General features: G+C 36.5%; 3 protein-coding genes and 2 long non-coding RNA genes across 9 annotated transcripts; 2 read left to right on the top strand and 3 right to left on the bottom strand.

The window, feature by feature from the left end:
• Positions 1-3,960: 3,960 nt before the first annotated feature.
• On the top strand, positions 3,961-4,928 carry LOC113332427 (uncharacterized mitochondrial protein AtMg00810-like). The gene is made up of 2 exons (XM_026578972.1): positions 3,961-4,590; positions 4,704-4,928. The coding sequence occupies exons 1-2, from the start codon at positions 3,961-3,963 to the stop codon at positions 4,926-4,928; spliced, it is 855 nt and encodes a 284-aa protein (XP_026434757.1).
• A 2,130-nt stretch (positions 4,929-7,058) lies between these two features.
• Positions 7,059-7,649, bottom strand: LOC113332296. Its single transcript, XR_003351437.1, has 2 exons — positions 7,540-7,649; positions 7,059-7,367 (listed from the first exon to the last, which is right to left on the bottom strand). It is a non-coding gene; the product is annotated as an uncharacterized LOC113332296 (long non-coding RNA).
• Positions 7,650-10,571: 2,922 nt separating this feature from the next.
• Positions 10,572-11,945, bottom strand: LOC113332426. The gene is made up of 4 exons (XM_026578971.1): positions 11,350-11,945; positions 10,983-11,172; positions 10,770-10,871; positions 10,572-10,661 (listed from the first exon to the last, which is right to left on the bottom strand). Exons 1-4 carry the CDS (start codon positions 11,943-11,945, stop codon positions 10,572-10,574), a joined length of 978 nt encoding a protein of 325 aa, XP_026434756.1.
• A 348-nt stretch (positions 11,946-12,293) lies between these two features.
• On the bottom strand, positions 12,294-13,776 carry LOC113332425 (protein FAR1-RELATED SEQUENCE 5-like). The gene is made up of 2 exons (XM_026578970.1): positions 13,693-13,776; positions 12,294-13,511 (listed from the first exon to the last, which is right to left on the bottom strand). The coding sequence occupies exons 1-2, from the start codon at positions 13,774-13,776 to the stop codon at positions 12,294-12,296; spliced, it is 1,302 nt and encodes a 433-aa protein (XP_026434755.1).
• Positions 13,777-14,143: 367 nt separating this feature from the next.
• LOC113332559 lies at positions 14,144-18,103 on the top strand. 5 transcript variants are annotated; one of them, XR_003351593.1, is made up of 5 exons: positions 14,144-14,282; positions 14,783-15,549; positions 15,890-15,972; positions 16,233-16,369; positions 17,195-18,103. It is a non-coding gene; the product is annotated as an uncharacterized LOC113332559 (long non-coding RNA). The 5 variants fall into 5 exon arrangements; XR_003351596.1 differs by having other exon boundaries at positions 15,890-15,977; XR_003351594.1 differs by lacking the exon at positions 17,195-18,103 and adding an exon at positions 16,823-17,011.
• Positions 18,104-20,027: the final 1,924 nt, after the last annotated feature.

The raw sequence follows: 20,027 nt of genomic DNA, 5'->3' as shown, positions 1-20,027 counted from the left end.
AATATCAACACACTGGCATATACAAGGGAACCAGTGGTCGATAACCTAACTCTAGGTCAACACAGCTGGCATATACAAGGGTACCAGTGGTCGACTTTATTGAATTTATTCATTTTGGTCAAATGGTCTGGTCTCAATTTCTTCCCCTTTTTTTCATCTTTTTTTTTTCCTTTTTCTTTTTCAACTTTTTTTTTTCATGGTATCTCAATCACTCTAATTCACCCTATCATTGGTAACAACTTGAATCGTGAGCCCTACCTAATCACTTAGAGAAATATAGTTTAAAAACAAAACAACATCAAAAAGAAGTGAAAAGGACTCAACGAGATATGGTGAAACTATCATGTTATTCCTAACAACTGAGCTCTGTGCTTTTATGAGTAGACTCTTTATATGTTTCCATCTAATCAGATTGGTTCCTCAACTCCTACAACCAAAATGCTTCCATCCACTTAGATTGTTTAGTGCAATCCTTAATAAGCATAAATTTCTAGGCTCTGGAGTTTATTTATTACAACTAAAAAGTTTATCACATACCCTCAAACTTAAATCTAACATTGTCCTCAATGTTCTAAAGATAAAATTAAAAGCATGAACAAGGAGAAATTGTTACCATTTGAAGCAAAAGAGATAAGGAAAGATATTACCGTGTTGCATGAGATTGGGTTACCTCCCAAGAAGTGCTAAGTTTAAAGTTTTCAGTCAGACATCAAGTTTCATAGAATGTCTAGTGACCTTTCAAATCATATATCAGTAGTCGAAATAACTGTGGGTCATCAAAACCAAATAAAACTGCCACTAATATGAAACAACTGCACAGGATCAGAAAAAATAACATAAGGAGCACAACCTCATTGAAAGTTTCTTGCAAGACAATTGGATTTATTTGGGGCGCCCATTTGGGCTTCATATGAGTGTCTTGAAAAACAGATTCATCTGAACAACGGGACTTTAATAGCTAGATTTCCTCCTGGACAGTATTAGGAGGATCGGGTTGAGGAGTCTGAATAGACTCAAGTGATACCTCATATGCAGTAGGCTCGAGTCCCAAGTTAGGGACTTCTACTGGGGATAATTGACGATCACTACCCCCAAACTTATAATTTTGGGTGTCTCTAAATAGACTAGTCACAATATTCCTAACTTCTAGACCATCAGGTTCCTGAAAAAGGTCAATTGCTTTCTCTGAATTATAATGGGTTGGTTCATCCTCTAAATTCTTTTGAGGTATACTAGTTGTAGGACTTATATGTTTCATATCCTGTATATGGTCAACCCTAGAGTTTTTTTATTGTCTTGAAGCACGATTTCTGGCCTGCTGTCCTGATCGAATGCTATAATCACAGGAAAAGTCTTAGATGGCCCTAAGAATGCAGATTTAGGGTCCAACTTAGGAGGCTCTTCTAAACAAGGGATTAAGGTAGACTCAAAAGCTAGTAATGGTTCGAACCTAGCTTTCCATTTATTAGTATCTAACATAGGAATAGCATCCAACATAGCATTAACTTGTTCAATGTTCCTATCTTCGTCGAAATCCATGCTAAAGTTGGCTAGACAACTCTCTAATGGATCTTCTGATGCGATATTTGGTAATGACTCCTGAACTAAGGTTCTTATCATGTTCACCTCTTCAATGCACGTGTCATCTAGCTCAGAATGTAGCTTTTTGACATTAAAAATATTTAACTCAATAGTCATATTACCAAAAGATAGATTCATAATACCATTTCGACAGTTTATGATCGCATTAGACGTAGCTAAAAATGGGCAACCTAAAATCACAGGTATCTGGTTCTCTGGGTCAGAGACAGGTTGGGTATCTAAGACAACGAAATCCACAGGATAAATAAACTTGTCGACCTCAATAAGAAAATCTTCTATCACACCAAGAGGAATCTTTACAGACCTATCAGCTAACTGCAATGTTATCTTGGTAGGTTTCAATTCACCGAGCCCTAGCTTTAAGTACACATGGTATGGGAGTAAATTCACACTGGCTCCTAAGTCAAGTAAAGCTTTGTGTACCATGTGTTTTCATATCGTACAAGCAATGGTAGGCACACCTGGGTCTTTATATTTAGGAGTTGTGGGGTTCTGAATGATCGAACTTACATGACTAGCTAAAAACGCTTTTTTAGGTACATTAAGCTTTCGCTTTCGCGTACACATATCCTTAAGAAACTTGGCATAAGCTGGAAGTTGCCTAATTTCTTCTAGTAACGGAAGGTTTATGGTAACTTTCCTAAAAACCTCCATTATGTCATTAAAGTTGGATTCACTCTTTGTTGGTACTAATGGCTGTGGAAATGGGGCTCTAGGCATAAAATAGGGCCTCTCAGGAACCGAATTGACATCATCAGAAACTTTATCAGTCTCCTCAGCTATGGTTGGTCCTGAGGGGTGAACTACATTATGCTCACTATCGGGCATGGTTACCTGATTGTCTACTACTCTACCACTCCTAAGGGTTCTAACAACATTCAATTGATTCGATGGTTTTGCACCTACTTCATGAACTCCTCTAGGGTTGGGATTAGTCTGACTAGGGAACCTTCCGTTATCTCTCTCACTTAAGGTCTTATATATTTGGCCGACTTGAAGATCTAACTTAGCAAGAGTCTAAGCATTAGTTTGAAAGTTCTGTTTGGTTTCCTGTTGAAAACTAACTTGACTCTTTTATAACATGTCCTGTCTCTGTGCTAACATATCCTGGCTCTTTCTTAATATACTAAGAGATTCCTCTAAGCTCGTTATTCTATTCTCTGAAGAGTTCTGAAACTGACCTGAAGAGTTCTTATCTGAACCAAAACCTGGGGGAGCATTAGAATTACTAAACTGACCTTGACTCTGGCATTTAGACCACGAAAGGTTCGGATGGTTTCTCCAACCAGGATTATAAGTTTCTGAATATGGGTCAAACTTCTGACGGTTATCGAATCTAGTGTTATTATAGAGAGCATTGGCTTGCTCTTCATTATTCTGGCCTTACCAAAAAGGCTCTAATCTACCACTAGTGTGACCCACTTCTAAAGCTTCCAACCTTTTCGCTATAGCAGCAATTTTGGCATCTGATTCAAAGTTTCCTTTTACCCTATTAATGTTTCCTCTGCCTAGAAGAATTGTTTTCTGGGGTCCCCTATTACTTTCCCATTGTTGGGTCTTTTCGGCGATTTCATGCAAATATGTCATCGCATCATCAACTGTTTGGTTTTCAAACCCACCTGTACACATAGATTCTACTATGGTTGTAGTGGAATAATCTAAACCCTCATAAAGGATCTGAACTAACCTAGCCTTTTCTAAACCATGATGAAGACATTGGGATAATAGATCATTGAACCTTTCCAAATAACTATACAAGGATTATCCCTCCTGTTGAGAAAATGTGCATATTTAGTCAAACCAGAACCACATATGAACATACTTGGCTGCAAGTGGGTATATAGGATTAAATTGAAAGCAGATGGTACTATTGATAGATTTAAATCAAGATTAGTTGCTTTGGGCTACAATCAACAAGATGGAGTTGATTATACTGAAACTTTTAGTCCAATAGTGAAATCCACCACTGTAAGAGTAGTTTTGGTATTATCAGTTACACATAATTGGAGGATTAAGCAATTAGATGTGTCAAATGCATTTTTGCATGGTTATTTGAATGATGATGTTTAAATGGTTCATCCTCAAGGTTTTGTTGATCCAAACTTCCCAGATTATTTTTGCAAACTGAAAAAGAGTTTATATGGTTTAAAACAGGCACCCAGAGCCTGGTTTGAGAGATTTAGTAATTTCTTGGTTCAATTTGGTTTTAAAAGATCATTGTGTGATTACTCCATGTTTGTTTATACTTCTTCAACTACTGTGATGATTCTATTACTTTATGTGGATGATATTATACTCACTGGTAGTTCAGATGATCTTATGAGTACTTTAGTTCAAAAATAAAGTGTTGAATTTGCAATGAAGCAGTTGGGTGACTTGAATTATTTTCTGGGAATAGAGACTGCCAGAACTGATGAGTCTATACTTCTAACACAGAAAAAGTATACCCTAGAGTTATTAACTAAATCTAATATGCTTCATTGTACTTGCAATACACATGTAGTAAAAGAATCTATAGCCTCTATTCATGATGGAATCTTGTTGGATAATCCAGCAGAATACAGAACTATAGTTGGTAGCTTACAATATCTAACTATTACAAGACCTGATATAGCTTATGGTGTCAATTATGTATCTCAGTTCATGCATGCTCTTAAAAATATTCATATGCTTTTAGTTAAAATGATTCTGAGGTATTTAAAAGGCTCAATTAATTTAGGACTTGTTTTAATAAAAGGGGATAGAAGTGCAATTACAGCTTTTACCGACTCTGATTGGGCCAGATCCCCTGATACTAGAAGGTCTACTTCAGGTTATGCCATTTTTATGGGAAATTCATTAATATCATGGTCAAGCAAAAAGCAACCTACAGTGTCAAGATCATCTGCAGAGGAAGATTATAAGTCTTTGTCAGTTGTGGCTTCTGAGTTAGAATGGTTATCAAATCTGTTTAAAGAATTACATATTTCAGTTACTTATCCAATAACTGTAAATTGTGACAACACTTCTGCTATTTGCCTAACATCTAATACAGTGTTTCATGCCAGGGTAAAACACATAGAAGTCCAATATCACGTGGTAAGGTATTTGGTGCTATCTAGATTCTTGAAAGTTCAGCATGTTGCTTCAGAAATCCAACTTGCATATTTATTCACAAAGGGGCTCTGTTTTCCTGCATTCTCTACTTTGCTACAACAATTGTTGGGTATTTGACTTTCACAATTTCTACTGTTGATGATGATGTTGTTGCAAAGGTTATTTCACCAGTTACTGAAGATGGTGTTCACTTTACAGGCTTTTCTTCTCGGTCTTCTGTTGTATCTTAAATACTTGTTCTAGATTTTCTTGTTTTTTATCAAGTTCCTTACTGTGCCTGCCAGTATCAATTTGAGGGGGGCTATTAGGAATATCAGTCAAAGTCAGTCTTAGTCTTTATCAAGATTAATGGTCAAGTCAAGTCATAGACTAGATGACTTAAGTTTGTAATAAATGCTCTTTATTGTGTCTGAAAAGAGTATGTCTATGTATTGAGAAAAACAAAACGTTATACAAAACTTTTCTTCTCTACAACTTTCTTAGATTTCACACTATGTGTTGATTTCGACTACATTCCTATAAATGGGGATGGAATTTTTTTTCTGGAACCCGTCTACTCGAGAACATAACAAGATACCTAAACCACGGATTGATGATGACAAGTTAATATGTGGGCGTTTGGATGGTATCGTTTATGGGTTTGGTTGCGATCAGAAGATTGATGATTACAAGTTGATACGAGTCGTTATATATAGTCTATATGACAATAATTCCGAAGTTCTGGTCTATACATCGGGCACAAATTCTTGGAAGAAAATTGAAAACATTCCTTATAGTGTATCCTCTACTATGAGTTCTACTAAGCCTTCAAATGGAGCTCTTCATTTGGTTGCAAAAAAGGGTATGAATAAGATGGATCCAACGAAAGAAAGAAACGTTTTAGTTTCGTTCGATATAGCAGAAGAGCTAACCAAAGAGATCCAAATGCCTAGTTGCTTTAAAACTTATCCTGTTATATTCTAAGATCTGGGTGTGCTCGGCGAGGACCTTTTCCTCTCGGTTGATGATGTTTATAGAAACAAGTTTGACGTATGGGTGATGAAGGAATACGGAGTCGCAGATTCTTGGACTAAATTTTTGAGCGTTTCCAAAGAACAGACAAACTGGCTTAGCTCAAAAGCCAATCACTGGCTTAGCTTAAAAAAAGGAGAATGGCTTAGCTTGACACCGCTGCAACTTTTCGATAAGAACGGTGAGATCCTATTATGGGTTACGTGTTTTTTAGGAGATGATAATGAGAGCTCTTTAGTCTCATACCACCCAAAAAATGGAAAAGTTAGTAGGCTATCGAATGTCCGAGACATTCCGGATTTTTTTTGTGCAGAAACTTACGTTGAAAGCCTAGTTTCAGTTAATTCTGGTGAATATATATAAAAGCCGCACAAGGATCTAACTAGCTGGGATGGTGATTGCTGCTTAGTTAAGATTAAAATTTTGATATTTTGTTCTTTTTTTATTTATTTTGCATATGAATTTTAAAGCTATTTATGTTTTTGATTTTCAATAGGAAAATCAAAAAGAAGGGAAGTGGCTTAGCTTGACACCGCTACAATTTGTGAAGACTTCAGTATCATGTCGTTTATATGTGGAAACCGTGCATAGTTCAAGATAACATTTACAATCCAATTGATACGTACTGATGTTAATGAATGCATTCTCTTTTCTTTCTTATCTTGGTAGAACGCATTGTAATGTAGCATTTAGATTTTCAGAATTTTCCTAAATTAAAATGTGAGGTTGACTCCAATTACAAAAGTCTTTTCGTGACAAAAACAACGATGTTGTTAATAAAACCCGTTGGAAGACTTGGTTCATCTAAACTAAAACATACATTGAAGAAAAAATTCCTAAAATGTTCTTCGAAATTTGCTATTGTTGTTTTATTAGCATAGGAATTACTGTTGGTTTCGGTTCTTCTTTAACCCAAAAAACAGAAAGATCAACTTTTTGTTTTGTTTTGATCAGAACAGAAAGATCAGCTTTGGATACTATATTACTATAGAAAATTGAATGTCATCTTCAATGACGTGGAGATGGTTAAAAATGACTGTCTCTTGGTTTTACTGTCTGCGACTAACAACACTCTATGCTCAAAACAATTAAGAGAAATATGGATGAGGGTCATGCGCTTTACAACAACAACAACAAAATCCATATCAGAGAATACAAGGAAGAGAGAGATATTGAAGTTGTAGAAAAACTTGGCAAAATTCATTTTTCTTTTCCCATGAATTCGAGCCTAATGTATAAACCAGGACTTCACAATCAGCATGGTCTTGATAAGAATGTCATTTTTAATCACGTTACGTTGTAAAAAATTTTTAGCTTAGGTACCAACAAGTCTAGTATGTATTTAAAGCTTGGTAATCAAAGGAAAAATTCCATTGCCAGAAGAGCATATATTAAGACATTCTCCTGCCTTTTCTACAAAGAGCAAAATATATTAAAACACCTACGTACAACCCTTTCATCTTCTTTCTCCCCCAAAACTTGTGCAAGCCGAGAACTTTATACGTCTGCTTTAATGGATATTTCTAAGGTTGGGTTATGGCTCATTAGCACCGGATGGTTCCATCCGACTATAAATACCAAGTGCAAGTGAGTAGTGAGAATGGATACTATCATTAAATTTACATGAGAGGAGATATCATCATGCTGATGTAGTTTCCCTGCCATAGAAAAAAATACATTAAAATTAAATTTATTACGTAGTTGATAAAATTTATATTAAATTAGTTATGAAGCACACGCTAGAATGCTTGTAAATGTTAAGCTAGTAAGTAACAAGAACAGCAAACAAGGAACAGAAAATATAATGATAGTAATATTAAAAAAACGTACCTGCTGATTTATTTCTATACGTATCATTCCCGGTCACCAAGAACTAGTATGTTTCAGGATCAACTGAGATCTTAATTTTTTGGTGCAAAAACTGATATAGGACTGAAGAGAAGTTGGACTATAAGTGGGTATATATAGACAGAAGATTAGAGTAGTGAAAGAGAAGATTAATTAGGTGAGTAGTTGGTATCAGCATCTTAATAATTAAGGTTACGTGGAGTGGGGCTATCTGTTTACTATTTCCTGCATGATAAGCTAGCAGCGATGAGGTTCATGCATTTCCCTAATAAGCTTAGTGGGAATGGAAGACAGCTGCTGCTTTCATTTGTGCCGTTCGCTGTCTATTCTATGTGTACAAATTACACAGACTACAAAGAGTTGAGAATTTTTTTTTTTTAATCTAGTAATGCTACAGTTCAGTGTGATTGAGAATTTTAATTTTGAACGGTCATGCTCATGCCTTAATTTTCCAACAAATGGCGGAGATACACATTGGGGTAGTCTAAACTGAATCATCAAGACTAATTTTGCGTGTGTGGACAACCGAAAACTTAAAAATAAAATAAAATAAAAAACTGCTCAAGGTTTTCATGTTCATTTTCTGCTTTACATATTTCCCAATCTCACACAAACCACTGGCTATGAACAAGTTCCAGCAAGAACACACACACCAAAGAACGGTATAAAGAAAGAAATGAATCATACATAAAGAAAGTTGCACATACTGAATGCCAGTTATTCTTATTCATCTAAAGTCAACAGACAGAAAATAATTTTTCTGTTTTTTGCTCGGTAAATAGAAATATATTAAGAAAAAGGCAATTTAAAAACTCTGCAGAGCAGAAGCCACCAAACAGAGGGAAAAGCAAACACAACAAAGAAAACCAAAACCCAAGGAAAGACTAGGGAGGGTCAAAGAATAGACCTCTCCGGTTAGAAATCACATCATGATGTAAAAGATTTATAGAGGTTAAATTCTTAGCATCCCAATGAAAAGCGCTGATTTTAGAATCAACAATGATAGCCTCCACGGTGCGTGTCTTGCCATTAAAAGTGCGGGCATTTCTCTCGTTCCAAACGTTCCAACAAACGCTGGCAGGGATCCTCTTCCATATCTCCTTCCCATCATTTTGAGTGGCCACAGATGACCAGTTCTTAAACAAATTTAACAGGGATGAGAAAGTAGGAAACTGCACATTTGCTTGAGCGAAAAAGTAAGCCCAAACTTGATGAGTGAACCGACAATTCCAGAAGAGGTGAGTACCAGATTCCAACACATTATTGCAAAGAGAACATAAATTTGTTGTTGACGAGCCTCCAAAAACAGACAAAGCGCAATTTCTACGCTGCAGATTGTCAATGGTAGGAAGACTATCAAGAACAAGTTGTCAAAGGAAAAATCCAATTTTATGAGGCCAAGCATTGGACCAGATTTTCTTTCTAGGAAAAGAAGGATTGATGGTAGTTAAGGTATCTAGCTGATAGGAAGACTTAAACGAGAAAGCTCCTGAAGATTCACCAACCCAAACAAGCTCGTCATCTTCATCGGGAGAAAAGACTACACTGTTAAGAATTGGAGTCAAAACAGTAAATTCAGCAATCTCAGCATCGTATAAACGTCTGCGGGAGATAACGAAGATCCAATGGCATCCAGAATCATCAGGAACATAAAGTTGGAGCAGGGAGCAATGTTTGCTATTAGATATCTCATACAACCTTGAAAAAGTTTCAGCAAACGGACCTTGTGCGCACCGTAGAGAATGTGTTCATATCATATACTAATATACATTCCAGTAGTAGTGATGCAACTAATCTAACGTAGAATGAAATCTTACTCTTTTAAAATCCTAAGCTCATAAGGCTCCACGTTGAACGGTGACCCTCACCCACCGTTTCGAAGGCGTAGGAGAGAAAAAACAAGGCGTTTTTTTGAAAAAAAAGTAATATTTTTTTGGTTTTCCAAAGAACAAAACTGCAAAACCCTAAACCGAAACTTTGTTCGATGCAGAGGTTAAACAAAACTTCTGCTTAAGGCATTGAAAGCATACAAAACCTAAAAACAAACTGGTGGCGCAACCATCATGATTAACAAGAAGAAACAGGTAAGTTCTCCATCCATAGTTTACGATTCTCTTTTCCACAACCTTCATCATCTTTGAAAAGTTCAACAAAAGATCGATTGCAATTGTTGTTGCCGTTCTGAGTAACGATCTTACTCTCTTTCAACATTTTTTCTTTTTTGATTTGAGTTTTAATTTTCATATGATTAAGATTTGCATAAAAAGGTACTAACAAGTGATTAAGATTATTAAACCTAAGTTTGGATTTTCCTATGATTGCTGAAATATTGATTTTATTCAGAAATATTCTCTTTTGTGTCTTCCCGGAACCCTAATATTCCCATGAAGTTGGGTTATCTTAGGGTTTATCCGTGAGAAAAAAAAAGATTGATTTTTGTTAGGGGGAGAGCAAAAAAGTATCCGAGGAGAGCGAAAACCGTAGTTGACTCATTAACTAGACCGATTTGAATTTTAAATATTAACTGGGACAAGTATACCCTTCCACACGCTCCCCTCACATGCTTACAAACCAAAACTAACTTGACTCACAAATCTGTTCACAACCAGTCGAACCTTTCTTCTCCCTTCTTACTTTTTCAGTTATGCAGTGATAAATGATCGACTGTGACAACATTAGTGATAGATACATGATTATACATGTCCATTAATTGCTGATCAATGGTAACTATAACCTTTTTTACTAACCAGTGCACAACTCCATTTAAAAGATAACTAGAATACGTATTTTCATATATGGAAAGAGCGTTTCCTATTTTTTTCCATGAATGTGTAAACATGAATTTCAGAGTGGCTATAATGTAGTGCCAACTTGTAATCACGAATCTTACAATCATATCTACATACATATGCTAAAGCAAATCCATTATAGGATTATTTAACTATGTTCTTGTATTTTTGGAATATATGCAACCATTACTACTCAATTGACATCAAAAGGCTGGAAAAAAAGGACTAGTCAACAGAATCAACATAGTGAACTTCAATGTATATCAAATTAATGAAACTAATGTAAAAGTATCCTCTGGAGGTCTTGAACAAGATCTGCAGACAGTGGAAGCCATAGGAAAAGAGATAACATTATTCAAAAAAAACAAACATAAAAGAAAATTGTATGGTTCATCTTATGCACTAATCTTTATGAAGACGAACCCTTTTTGTTTCTCTAGTTCCCACCATATCTTCATATTTCTTAATTCTTTTCATGTATGGTTCCGACCAGTTATCCGAGAAATTGTTCTTCTTCTTTTGTTTCTGCCAATAAGAGAATCTTGGAAGTGAAGGCAACGGAGAGTTCCGTTTCAATTTTAATCCGATGTAGTGATTGTTGTCGACGAAACCCATAGCCACCATATTTCTTCTTACCTTTGGGGAAGCTTCATTGGTTGTAGGAATAAAGGTCATGCTTTGTTCTTCACTCAAATATACAACTGTTGTGGTGAAAGCCTCGGCAATAATGAAACCACTCTCAGGCATTCTCATCCATTGGTTATTATCAATGCTGTCTTCCAATTCTTTTAGCATATCGACACCCCACATTTGCTCGTACATGGTCCTGTGTTGTTATATATTTCCTAGCATTATTTCTCGCAAATAACTACAAGGGTTGTGATGTCTTACCTTGATAGCCAATTGCTTCAATAAAACATGGTAACCGCAATTTCCGTCAGCTGGCATCTCTTGTGTAGCAGCGATGAATTTCCGCATTACTGAAGGAATATCACTCAAGTACCTTGGATCAACTAAGTTAGTATCCTTGTTTTGTGCTGCTAGCCTTTTACGGTTCCTTTTTTCTCCAAATTTCACCAAAATATCGACAGTTTTATCGATATGCTCGTAGAAAGACGGCTCTCGTACAGTTGATCTATCTTTTATTAGTTGCTTCTTGGACTTGCGACCTCGATGCACTTGGGATACTTCTGGCTCTTGAAGGTTGATGGTGCATGGAAATGCAATTGGTTTCAGTTGGGCAAGGATTCTTACCTGTTCATTTTCTGTCGCTCGTTCCCATGTATCTCGAATCGCAAAAAACTCTGGTGTTTCTTCAAATGGTAGATTAATCCGGCTTGGAGATGGAGGTGAACTACTCAATTGCCTCCAAAACGGATCAATAATATTGAGCGGTATGACCTTACCTTGTCTCTTCAATGCACCTATTTCACATGCACATGGAAGACCATTAACCGTACGAGCCAAACAATTGCATGTCACATTCATCGACCCTACGTCAACATTCTTATGTATCTCATCATATAAAATCTTCAAAGCTTTAATTGACACAAAATTGAGGATTTCTTGAAATAAATTTTCGAGTCTGTGATCATGCATTTGCCTAGTTTTGCTTCTCTCGAACTCGGCCTCAACATGAACATGCTCATTTTCGTAAGAACAATGAGCACGAAGAAAACAATTAACAAAGTTACCTCGTGAGTTACCCAAGTATAATTTCAACTTGGCGTGTGCACTCTCAACTCTGCTTGTGGCGATGTTGTTAAAATGTTTAATTTTATCGGTCCAAGCCGAAACAAACTTCTCTTTATATGGATCCAACCAAGTTTTGATAACATATCTCACATAATCTTTACATTTCGGTTCCCAAGTGGAGACAAATTTATTTAAATTTTTCTTATATTCATCTTCAGATGGCGACGTGACAACATCCTTCCATGCCTCATATCATTTTTTGAGTTCCTTTTTTTTCTCATCCTGCTTTTCCTTTTGTTTCCCCTTCTCTTTTTTTCGGGGTATGACAGTATCAATCTTCTTTGGTCTGTCTTTGTCATTGGAAGTTGCAGTTGCAGGTTTGAGTTTGAAGTAACATTTACCGTGAGCATACACGTTCTTCCCGATATGCCATGCGCAAAGTAGATGAGATGATTTGGGAAACACGTGATGAATTGCACTAATTAAACCAACTTCACAATCTGTAACGAAAACCGATGGAATTTCATTTTTTATATAGAGTCGCTTGATACATTCTAGAGCCCATATGTAGTTTGCTTCTTTTTCTCGACTCATGAAAGCTACCGCAACAGTGAATGTTGCTCCCGTCGACGTGTGAGATACAACATGGAACAACGGTAACTTATATCTGTTGGTTTTATAGGTGCAATCCAATAGAAGAAATTCATGAAAACATTGTGCCAACTTCACCGAAACCGGATGAGAAAAAAAGAGATCAGTAACCTTCTTTATCATGGGATCATACTTATACTCAACCGTGTAATGGTGTTCTTGTGCTAACTTAAAGAAGTGTTGTATCATAGATCTACCTTGCATTGCATACATTTTCAGCTTGCGCCTTTCATTATAGATGGTTCTCATGGTGGAACAGTTCTTAGGGTTATCTTTTTTGAGAGTAGTAAGAATTTCACGAGGTCGACACCCACTTTCTGTCAATTTTTGGACTTCCATCTTTTCTTTTTCCTCCAACCTTCCAGCATAACCGTGTCCTACCAATGTGGTTGGAAGCTGGTGATTATGGTAACCACATCCAACTCTAAGCTTCCATATCCCATACTTATTGCAACTTCCATTTAGGCGAAATGGACAGTTACATTTGATGGTGCCACACTTTCTCTTTTTTGTTATGGCAGTCTTTGGCACATAGTTCTTCCCTCGATGACTAGTGTGATGACCACTTCTTTCACAACAGAGTTGTATCCGAGATCCTTGACCATTATCTAGAGTGTTCTTTATCTGTGATGATTTACACACAACCTGAAAATTGTGTTCTCTACCAATAGCCAAACACCACGATTGTAGTTCTTCTCTAGTACTGAAACCCTCCATCTTTAGAAAATATTCCGTAAAATCGATATGTTCATAGGACACCAAAGATTCAGGAATAGGATTAGGTTCTTTAGTGAAAGGCAGATACGCAGATTGAACAAGCTAGACAACAACATAAAAGAAATTGTGTGTTACGTATTTCCCATTTACAAAAACAATGGTAAACAATGAAATTTTCAGGCAACAATGAAAACATATGTTTACGTAAAACTGCATAGATGAACCAAGCTTTTCAAAAATAAAATAATTAATAAATAAAATAATGTTAAACTGATTTTCATACCTGGGATTCTTCGTTTCCTGTAAAATCCGGTATATTTGAAGCATCATCTTCCAAACTTTCAAAATCTGAATAGTCAGTTGCCATTATGGATGCTTTCAATGGAGTAAATGTCGAAACAGTACGATTGGCGACTAATAAGTCATAACTCGAGTTTTAGGGTTTCACGACATTTTTGATTGCTAAGGATCATAATGAATTGAATACATAAATTGTTTCTTTAAACTTCCGTTTCAATAAATATACTTTAGGTTAATAAATAGACCTTAGGCTAAATTAGAGAGGTTAGGTTAGGTCGGAAGGGTATACTTGTCCCAGTTAATATTTAAAATTCAAATCGGTCTAGTTAATGAGTCAACTACGGTTTTCGCTCTCCTCGGATAATTTTTTGCTCTCCCCCTGACAAAAATCAAAAAAAAATCATCTTTTTTGTTAGCTCCCCTTATTTCTGATCTTACAATTTCTTAGTTCGGCGAGTTAACGATCATCCTTGCAGAACTCTTACATGACCCTGCAAAAAGGTTTGATTTACCTTAACTTTCTGTGCATGGAATCATGGATCTTCATCATCAAATACAAATTATCAATATCAGGTAAGAATAATATTATGTTTTGCGATTTCGGTTTCGATCTTTTGCGATTTAGATTTCGATTTTTTGTTCATTTGATGGAATCCCGTGTGCAAGAGATTAGAAATAAAAGAAGAACAACAAGCCTTAAAACCTATGTCTGCCTTTTCTGCAAGTGAATCTATGGTAACCTACATGGCTAAACCTATTCTCTTCTGCGTGAAACAAAACTCAGTTTGCTTTTCTTTCGTTTTTTTATTTAAATTTAATTTTTTTCGTGTTTGATTTTATGTGTTTTATATTGCAGGTGCGAGTTTTTGTGTTTTAAAGAACATCTTTTTTCTTTTGTGTCAAGGGAAATCTTGGATCAATCTTTGGATTGTTAGTCATCGGTTGCTGGCTATTTTTCTCCATCTTCTCTAAGATACATACTTCACTAGAGCATAATTAGCCTTCCATATGATGATCATAGGCTGTTTTACAATACATGTTTTAATGATGTAGTTAATTTTTGGTTTTTGCAGAATTTGAATCACTTTTGAAACCAGAAGAAAGGACAATATTGGAGCAAAATGAAGCTCCTGATCATCTTACTAAAATATCAATTGTTAGTTAGTTAAACCTTTGGCGGATGATAAACCAATTCTAGGATTCTCTTGAGTCTGTCAGACAACCACCACAGCGGGCCATGCCGAAGTCAAGCTGAGAACAATCAAATCCACTTCTGTAGGGTTTGAGATGCAATCAGATCCACTTGAGCTCTGGGGTTCTTGGTGAGTGTTATTAGCTGACTTGCCTTATCCTGGCTACTATTGCTAACCATGTTCTCTCGAACTGTTTTGGTTATTGTGTTTAGCAGAGGTTGCCAGCCAAGACAACTTAATTAGTGGCCGTAACATTTGAAAATGGAGGAGAGATGTATTTAGCTTAGTCAAATTCTTAGTTACAGGCCTTATTCAGGTGCTGCTATTTTTTTTTTAGCTAAAGGAATCATTCTTTAAAGCTTTACACAATGCTCCATTATTTCTGTCATTTGCTTATCTCTTTTCATGCATTTTCTTCGTTATTTTCTGTTCCAATGCAATTGCAATATACCGTTTTTTAGTGATTCAAAATGGTTGATGACATGTGGATATACTCTTATTTATTTTTCTCTCTTTATGACCTGTGAATTATTGTGTCTATGACATGTCTCACTTGCTTCTTTTCGAACGAAAGTTGTCATTGGCTTTCCTTTTGAGTCTCTGGCACACCAAATCGGGTATTAAAAAAAGCCTATTCTTCTTCTAAGGTTTGATCCCTCTCATTACTAACTCTCAGTATCAATTTTTTTTTTTTTTATAATGTATGTCGTCTTTCTCTCAAATGACAAACTAATACTGTAAGTGTAAATGGAGTCTGTACAAGGCTCTTTTGGCGGGAGTATATAATTATACTTAGGCACTTACTTAATTTAAATCTTTTAGTTAAAAACTGAGCATTGTCGTCTCTTTTCCAACAGGTGAACTATATATAACCCTAGAACTATGCACAATGAATGAGTAGTTTTGTTAGCTAGATAAAACTTCATTTCGGGTTGATCCAAAGTACGCAGAGCTTTGTTTAGTCATTACACATGTTGATGTTTTCAGGTTGAGCTTCAACAAGAAGGTACGTAAATCAACAGTGGTGGTACTTATTTGATTGGGTCTCTGTCTCATGGTGGCTGCCATCGGTTAAGTAATAACCACTTGCTTATTCATATAAGTAATTAACCCCTGCTATTGCATATAAAACTGAAGCCCTAATCACCTCTCTTTTTTGCGTTATGGAATACAAAGTTTCCAGATAGATGAACTGTGTTGTAAAGACTGTAAGATTTATTAAATCAATATATCTTCGGGAATTTTTTGTTCAATTAATGTCTTTTACAGGGTTTTTTTTAGGGTTTTTAGGTTTTTCCTTGAGCATAACTTAAGCATTTCCATTATGCAGGTGCACACAATAATATTTATGGAAATAGCTTCGAAGATTGCGAATGAAATCACAGTAGGTCAGAGATTTGCTGCCTATATGGTTATTCTGATGCGAAAAGAAGGCGTTGTTCTACACAAAAAGTTCTTTTGGGACAGGTAAAATCTATTGGATACCAGTTAGTCGAATTTTCCTTTTAATTTTCTTCTAGATAGTACTACTTTGAAGTGCATTTCTTTATTGAAGGGTATGAATACTTGCACTTTGCAGCATAAATCAATATTGCAATAGCTAGAACATCAAAAAGTCTGTTAGTTCCTTGGGCGAGGGGAACCCGAGCTATACCTACTTAAATATCGTTTATCTTTTTTTCTGACCATGGTATTAACACAAAACTCTGCAATGGACAAGGATAAGATAAGAACTTGATAGACAATGTCTTAATCCTGAAATTGAATAAATTTTTGTTTTTGGTCGGAGTTGAATCTAGAGGGAATGGTACTATATAGCTGGAACGGTACTATCACAGAGGGTCTATTTAAATGCTTTACATCCAAGTTTCTTAAGATTTTAATTTGTATGAACCTCAAGATTTTAATTTGTTGGAAAAGGTGTTGGCAGATTCTGCTGGCAAGCAACGTTTCGAGAGCTAAATCCAATTGTCTTTCGATGGGGTCCAGTAAAGACCAAGTACAGGGGGAATTTAATGTCAACACTATAGTATATATGCTTAATTCATTCAAGAAATTATAAGCTTCACCTCTTCTGTACATAAGTTTCAGTTGGTTCAAATATAGACGTTATACATTTACTGCAAACTTCGAACATGACTCAGTTCTTAAAATAGCCATGAAATTTTCTTACTTTACTTACTAAAATTATGAGATTATGTCGTTTCACTCTACAGTTGACTCAGAAATTTGAATGGTCTATGTTTTAAATGTGGTGGTAGGCTTATCTTTTTCTTATGTTGTGACTTATAGGTGCCTGACATTGTTGATGGTGCTGTTGCTGGAGATACTGTAGCTCTTCATTGTAGTTTATACTCTTATCTATGTGAAGACGAGGTCACTTTGATCTTCGTGCATATGAGAAGAATATACAAAGACCCATGGTTGATTTTTACTTCATATGTACGTGTCTACAATTAGAACCAGAGACAACATATACTATCAGTCTTGGCACAATACTTAATCTATGTACTTTTGGGGAAATTAAACTTATAGTTCTCATTATATGAATTTCTTGATAGAAGTATATGAATTCATGGTCCAAATAATTTTCAAGAACTTGAATAGGAAAGCAATATTTAAATTTCTCAAATTGTCTGAAAGATCGGTTGCTAACATAGTCCATTTCTCAAATTATCTGAAAGTTCACCTGTATTGGAATGCTTTTTCGTTTTTATTCATATTGTTCTTCTCAAATCGGGCAAGGCGGGGAGTTAAATGAAGAATTCTGGTCTGGGGCGAAGCTGAGCTGTACCAAATCAAATGGGGACTTGCGCGAAGTCGAGCTTTACCAAATCATATCGGGACTAGGGCGAGGCGAAGCCGAGATTTACCAAATCATATCAGGACTTGGGCGAGGCGAAGCCGAGCTTTACCAAATCAAATCGGGACTGGGGCGAGGCGAAGCCGAGCTTTACCAAATCAAATCGGGACTGGGGCGAGGTGAAGCCGAGCTTAACTAAATCATATCGGGACTGGAGCGAGGCGAAGCCGAGATTTACCAAATCAAATGGGGACTTGGGCGAAGCCAAGCTTTACCAAATAAAAAATATGGTTCAAAGAAAGAGGCATTGATGCATTGTATTTGTAGTTTGTAGTTGTAGATTGAATTGGTGAACCAAGTTTGAGAAGTTGCCGGGGGCGTAGCACGGGCACAAAATCTAGTACTGTTTATGCACCAATCTCATCATTTATCCTTTCTCTGTTGTTTTTAGAACATTTCCTTTGGGGCTACCGAGCCTGGCGTGTTTCTTGACCGTGTTTGACCGCCATATATTTGGCAATTTCTCTATATTTGGATCTTCGGTGCTTATAAAATCCTATATAGAAGAAGGGAAAAGTAAAAATCCATTTCTCGTTACACTCTCGATGAAGAGAACAAAAACAATGCCGATCCTTTCTGATGATATAATCATGATTATACTCTCGATGTTACCAGTCAAATCGATCTCACAATTCAGGTACGTATGCAAACTATGGTTGGAACTATTTAAAAACCCTGATTTCACCAAGATGCATCTTAACCATGCTATTGAGAAGCACAGTTTAATCTCCTTCTCAAATCACAGGCTGAAAAAGGACCAGCGCCACACTATCGCATAGATCTTGATCCATTATCGTTGTGCAATAATATTTCGGCCATAGATATTGATATTCCATGGGAGGATAAAAACCCTAATAGCCTATTCATTGGTTCTTGTAATGGCTTATTATGTGTTGATATTGACTACACTTCTATATCTGGGGATGAAATTTTGTTATGGAACCCGTCTACTCATGAGTACAAGAAGGTACCTAAACCACCGGTTCGAGATGGGCGTTTGGACGATATTGTTTATGGGTTTGGTTATGATCAGAAGATTGATGACTACAAGTTAATACGAGTCGTTTCTTATGGTAGATATGACACTGATTCCGAAGTTCTGATTTATACATTAGGCACGAATTCATGGAAAAAGAATGAAAACATTCCCTATAATAATTAATGTAGTAGTATGTCGTTGGAGCTTAGCTTGTTAGGTTTGTGGGGCCGGTTGGGACCAAGGCATGGCCGGTTGGCCACTGGTCACGACCCACACTCCTTTCCTTAATTTTATATTAAAAAAAAAAATAAAAAAAAAAATAAATAAATAATAATAATAATAATAATAACGGGCCGTAGCTCAGCTGGTCAACCCCGTTCTCCAAAGGTGATGCGCTCCAGGAGGTCCCAGGATCGAGTCTTCGATGGCGTAACATTGCAGGAATTAACATGGAAGGTGTTGTTAGCTTGCCCCCCTTGTGCCACAATCTCGCCCCCCAGTCCGCCGTTTCGGCTCCCCTTGGCAAGGTTACCCATGAGGCCCGCTGGTAGGCTAGCACAACAACCTGTTCAATTAATGTAGTAGTATGTCGTTGGAGCCTAGCTTGTTAGGCTTCCAACTAGTTTCATGTAATCATCGATCTCCCATTAATGGAAAAAATTTATAAAAAAATAAATAAATAATAATAATAATAATAATAATAATAACAACGAGCCCCTAGCTCAGCTGGTCATCCCCGCTCCCCAAAAGTTTAATGCGCTCCAGGAGGTCACAAGTTCGAGTCCCCAATGGCGTAATATTGCAGGAATTAACATGGAAGTTAGTGTTAGTTTACCCCCCTTGTGACACAATCTCAAACCCCCTCCCGCCGTTTCGGCTCCCTTGGCTAAGTTACCCATGCGGCTACATTGGAAAAGAAAATGCATCATCAGAGAAATGCTAGCAGAGAAGCTGAGATACAAACTGAAATTAAAAATATGAGTATTCTTTCCAGCACATCTTGGCCGACATTGTATTTTTGGAGACAAACCAAAGGGGAATTTTGGTCCTCTTCCTACCCAAACTCTAGTAAAGTCTTCTTCCTCCGTTGTTTGTTTCAAATTCAACCATACTCCTCCTTTCCCGATTCTACTGCCATTGTTTCAAAAATCAGAAATTCATCTCGAGCAGACAAGAAATTTCCGGTTTTTATATGCAAATTTGAGCACAACCCACTGTCGGAATTTGACTGAAAGTTTGTCTTTTTTTTTTTTTGGTCAAGTCCGATGAAAGTTTGTCTTATG

This window comes from Papaver somniferum, unplaced genomic scaffold (genome assembly GCF_003573695.1).
Source record: "Papaver somniferum cultivar HN1 unplaced genomic scaffold, ASM357369v1 unplaced-scaffold_131, whole genome shotgun sequence".
Classification (NCBI taxonomy): domain Eukaryota; kingdom Viridiplantae; phylum Streptophyta; class Magnoliopsida; order Ranunculales; family Papaveraceae; genus Papaver; species Papaver somniferum.
This window is presented reverse-complemented; position numbering and strand designations above follow the sequence as displayed.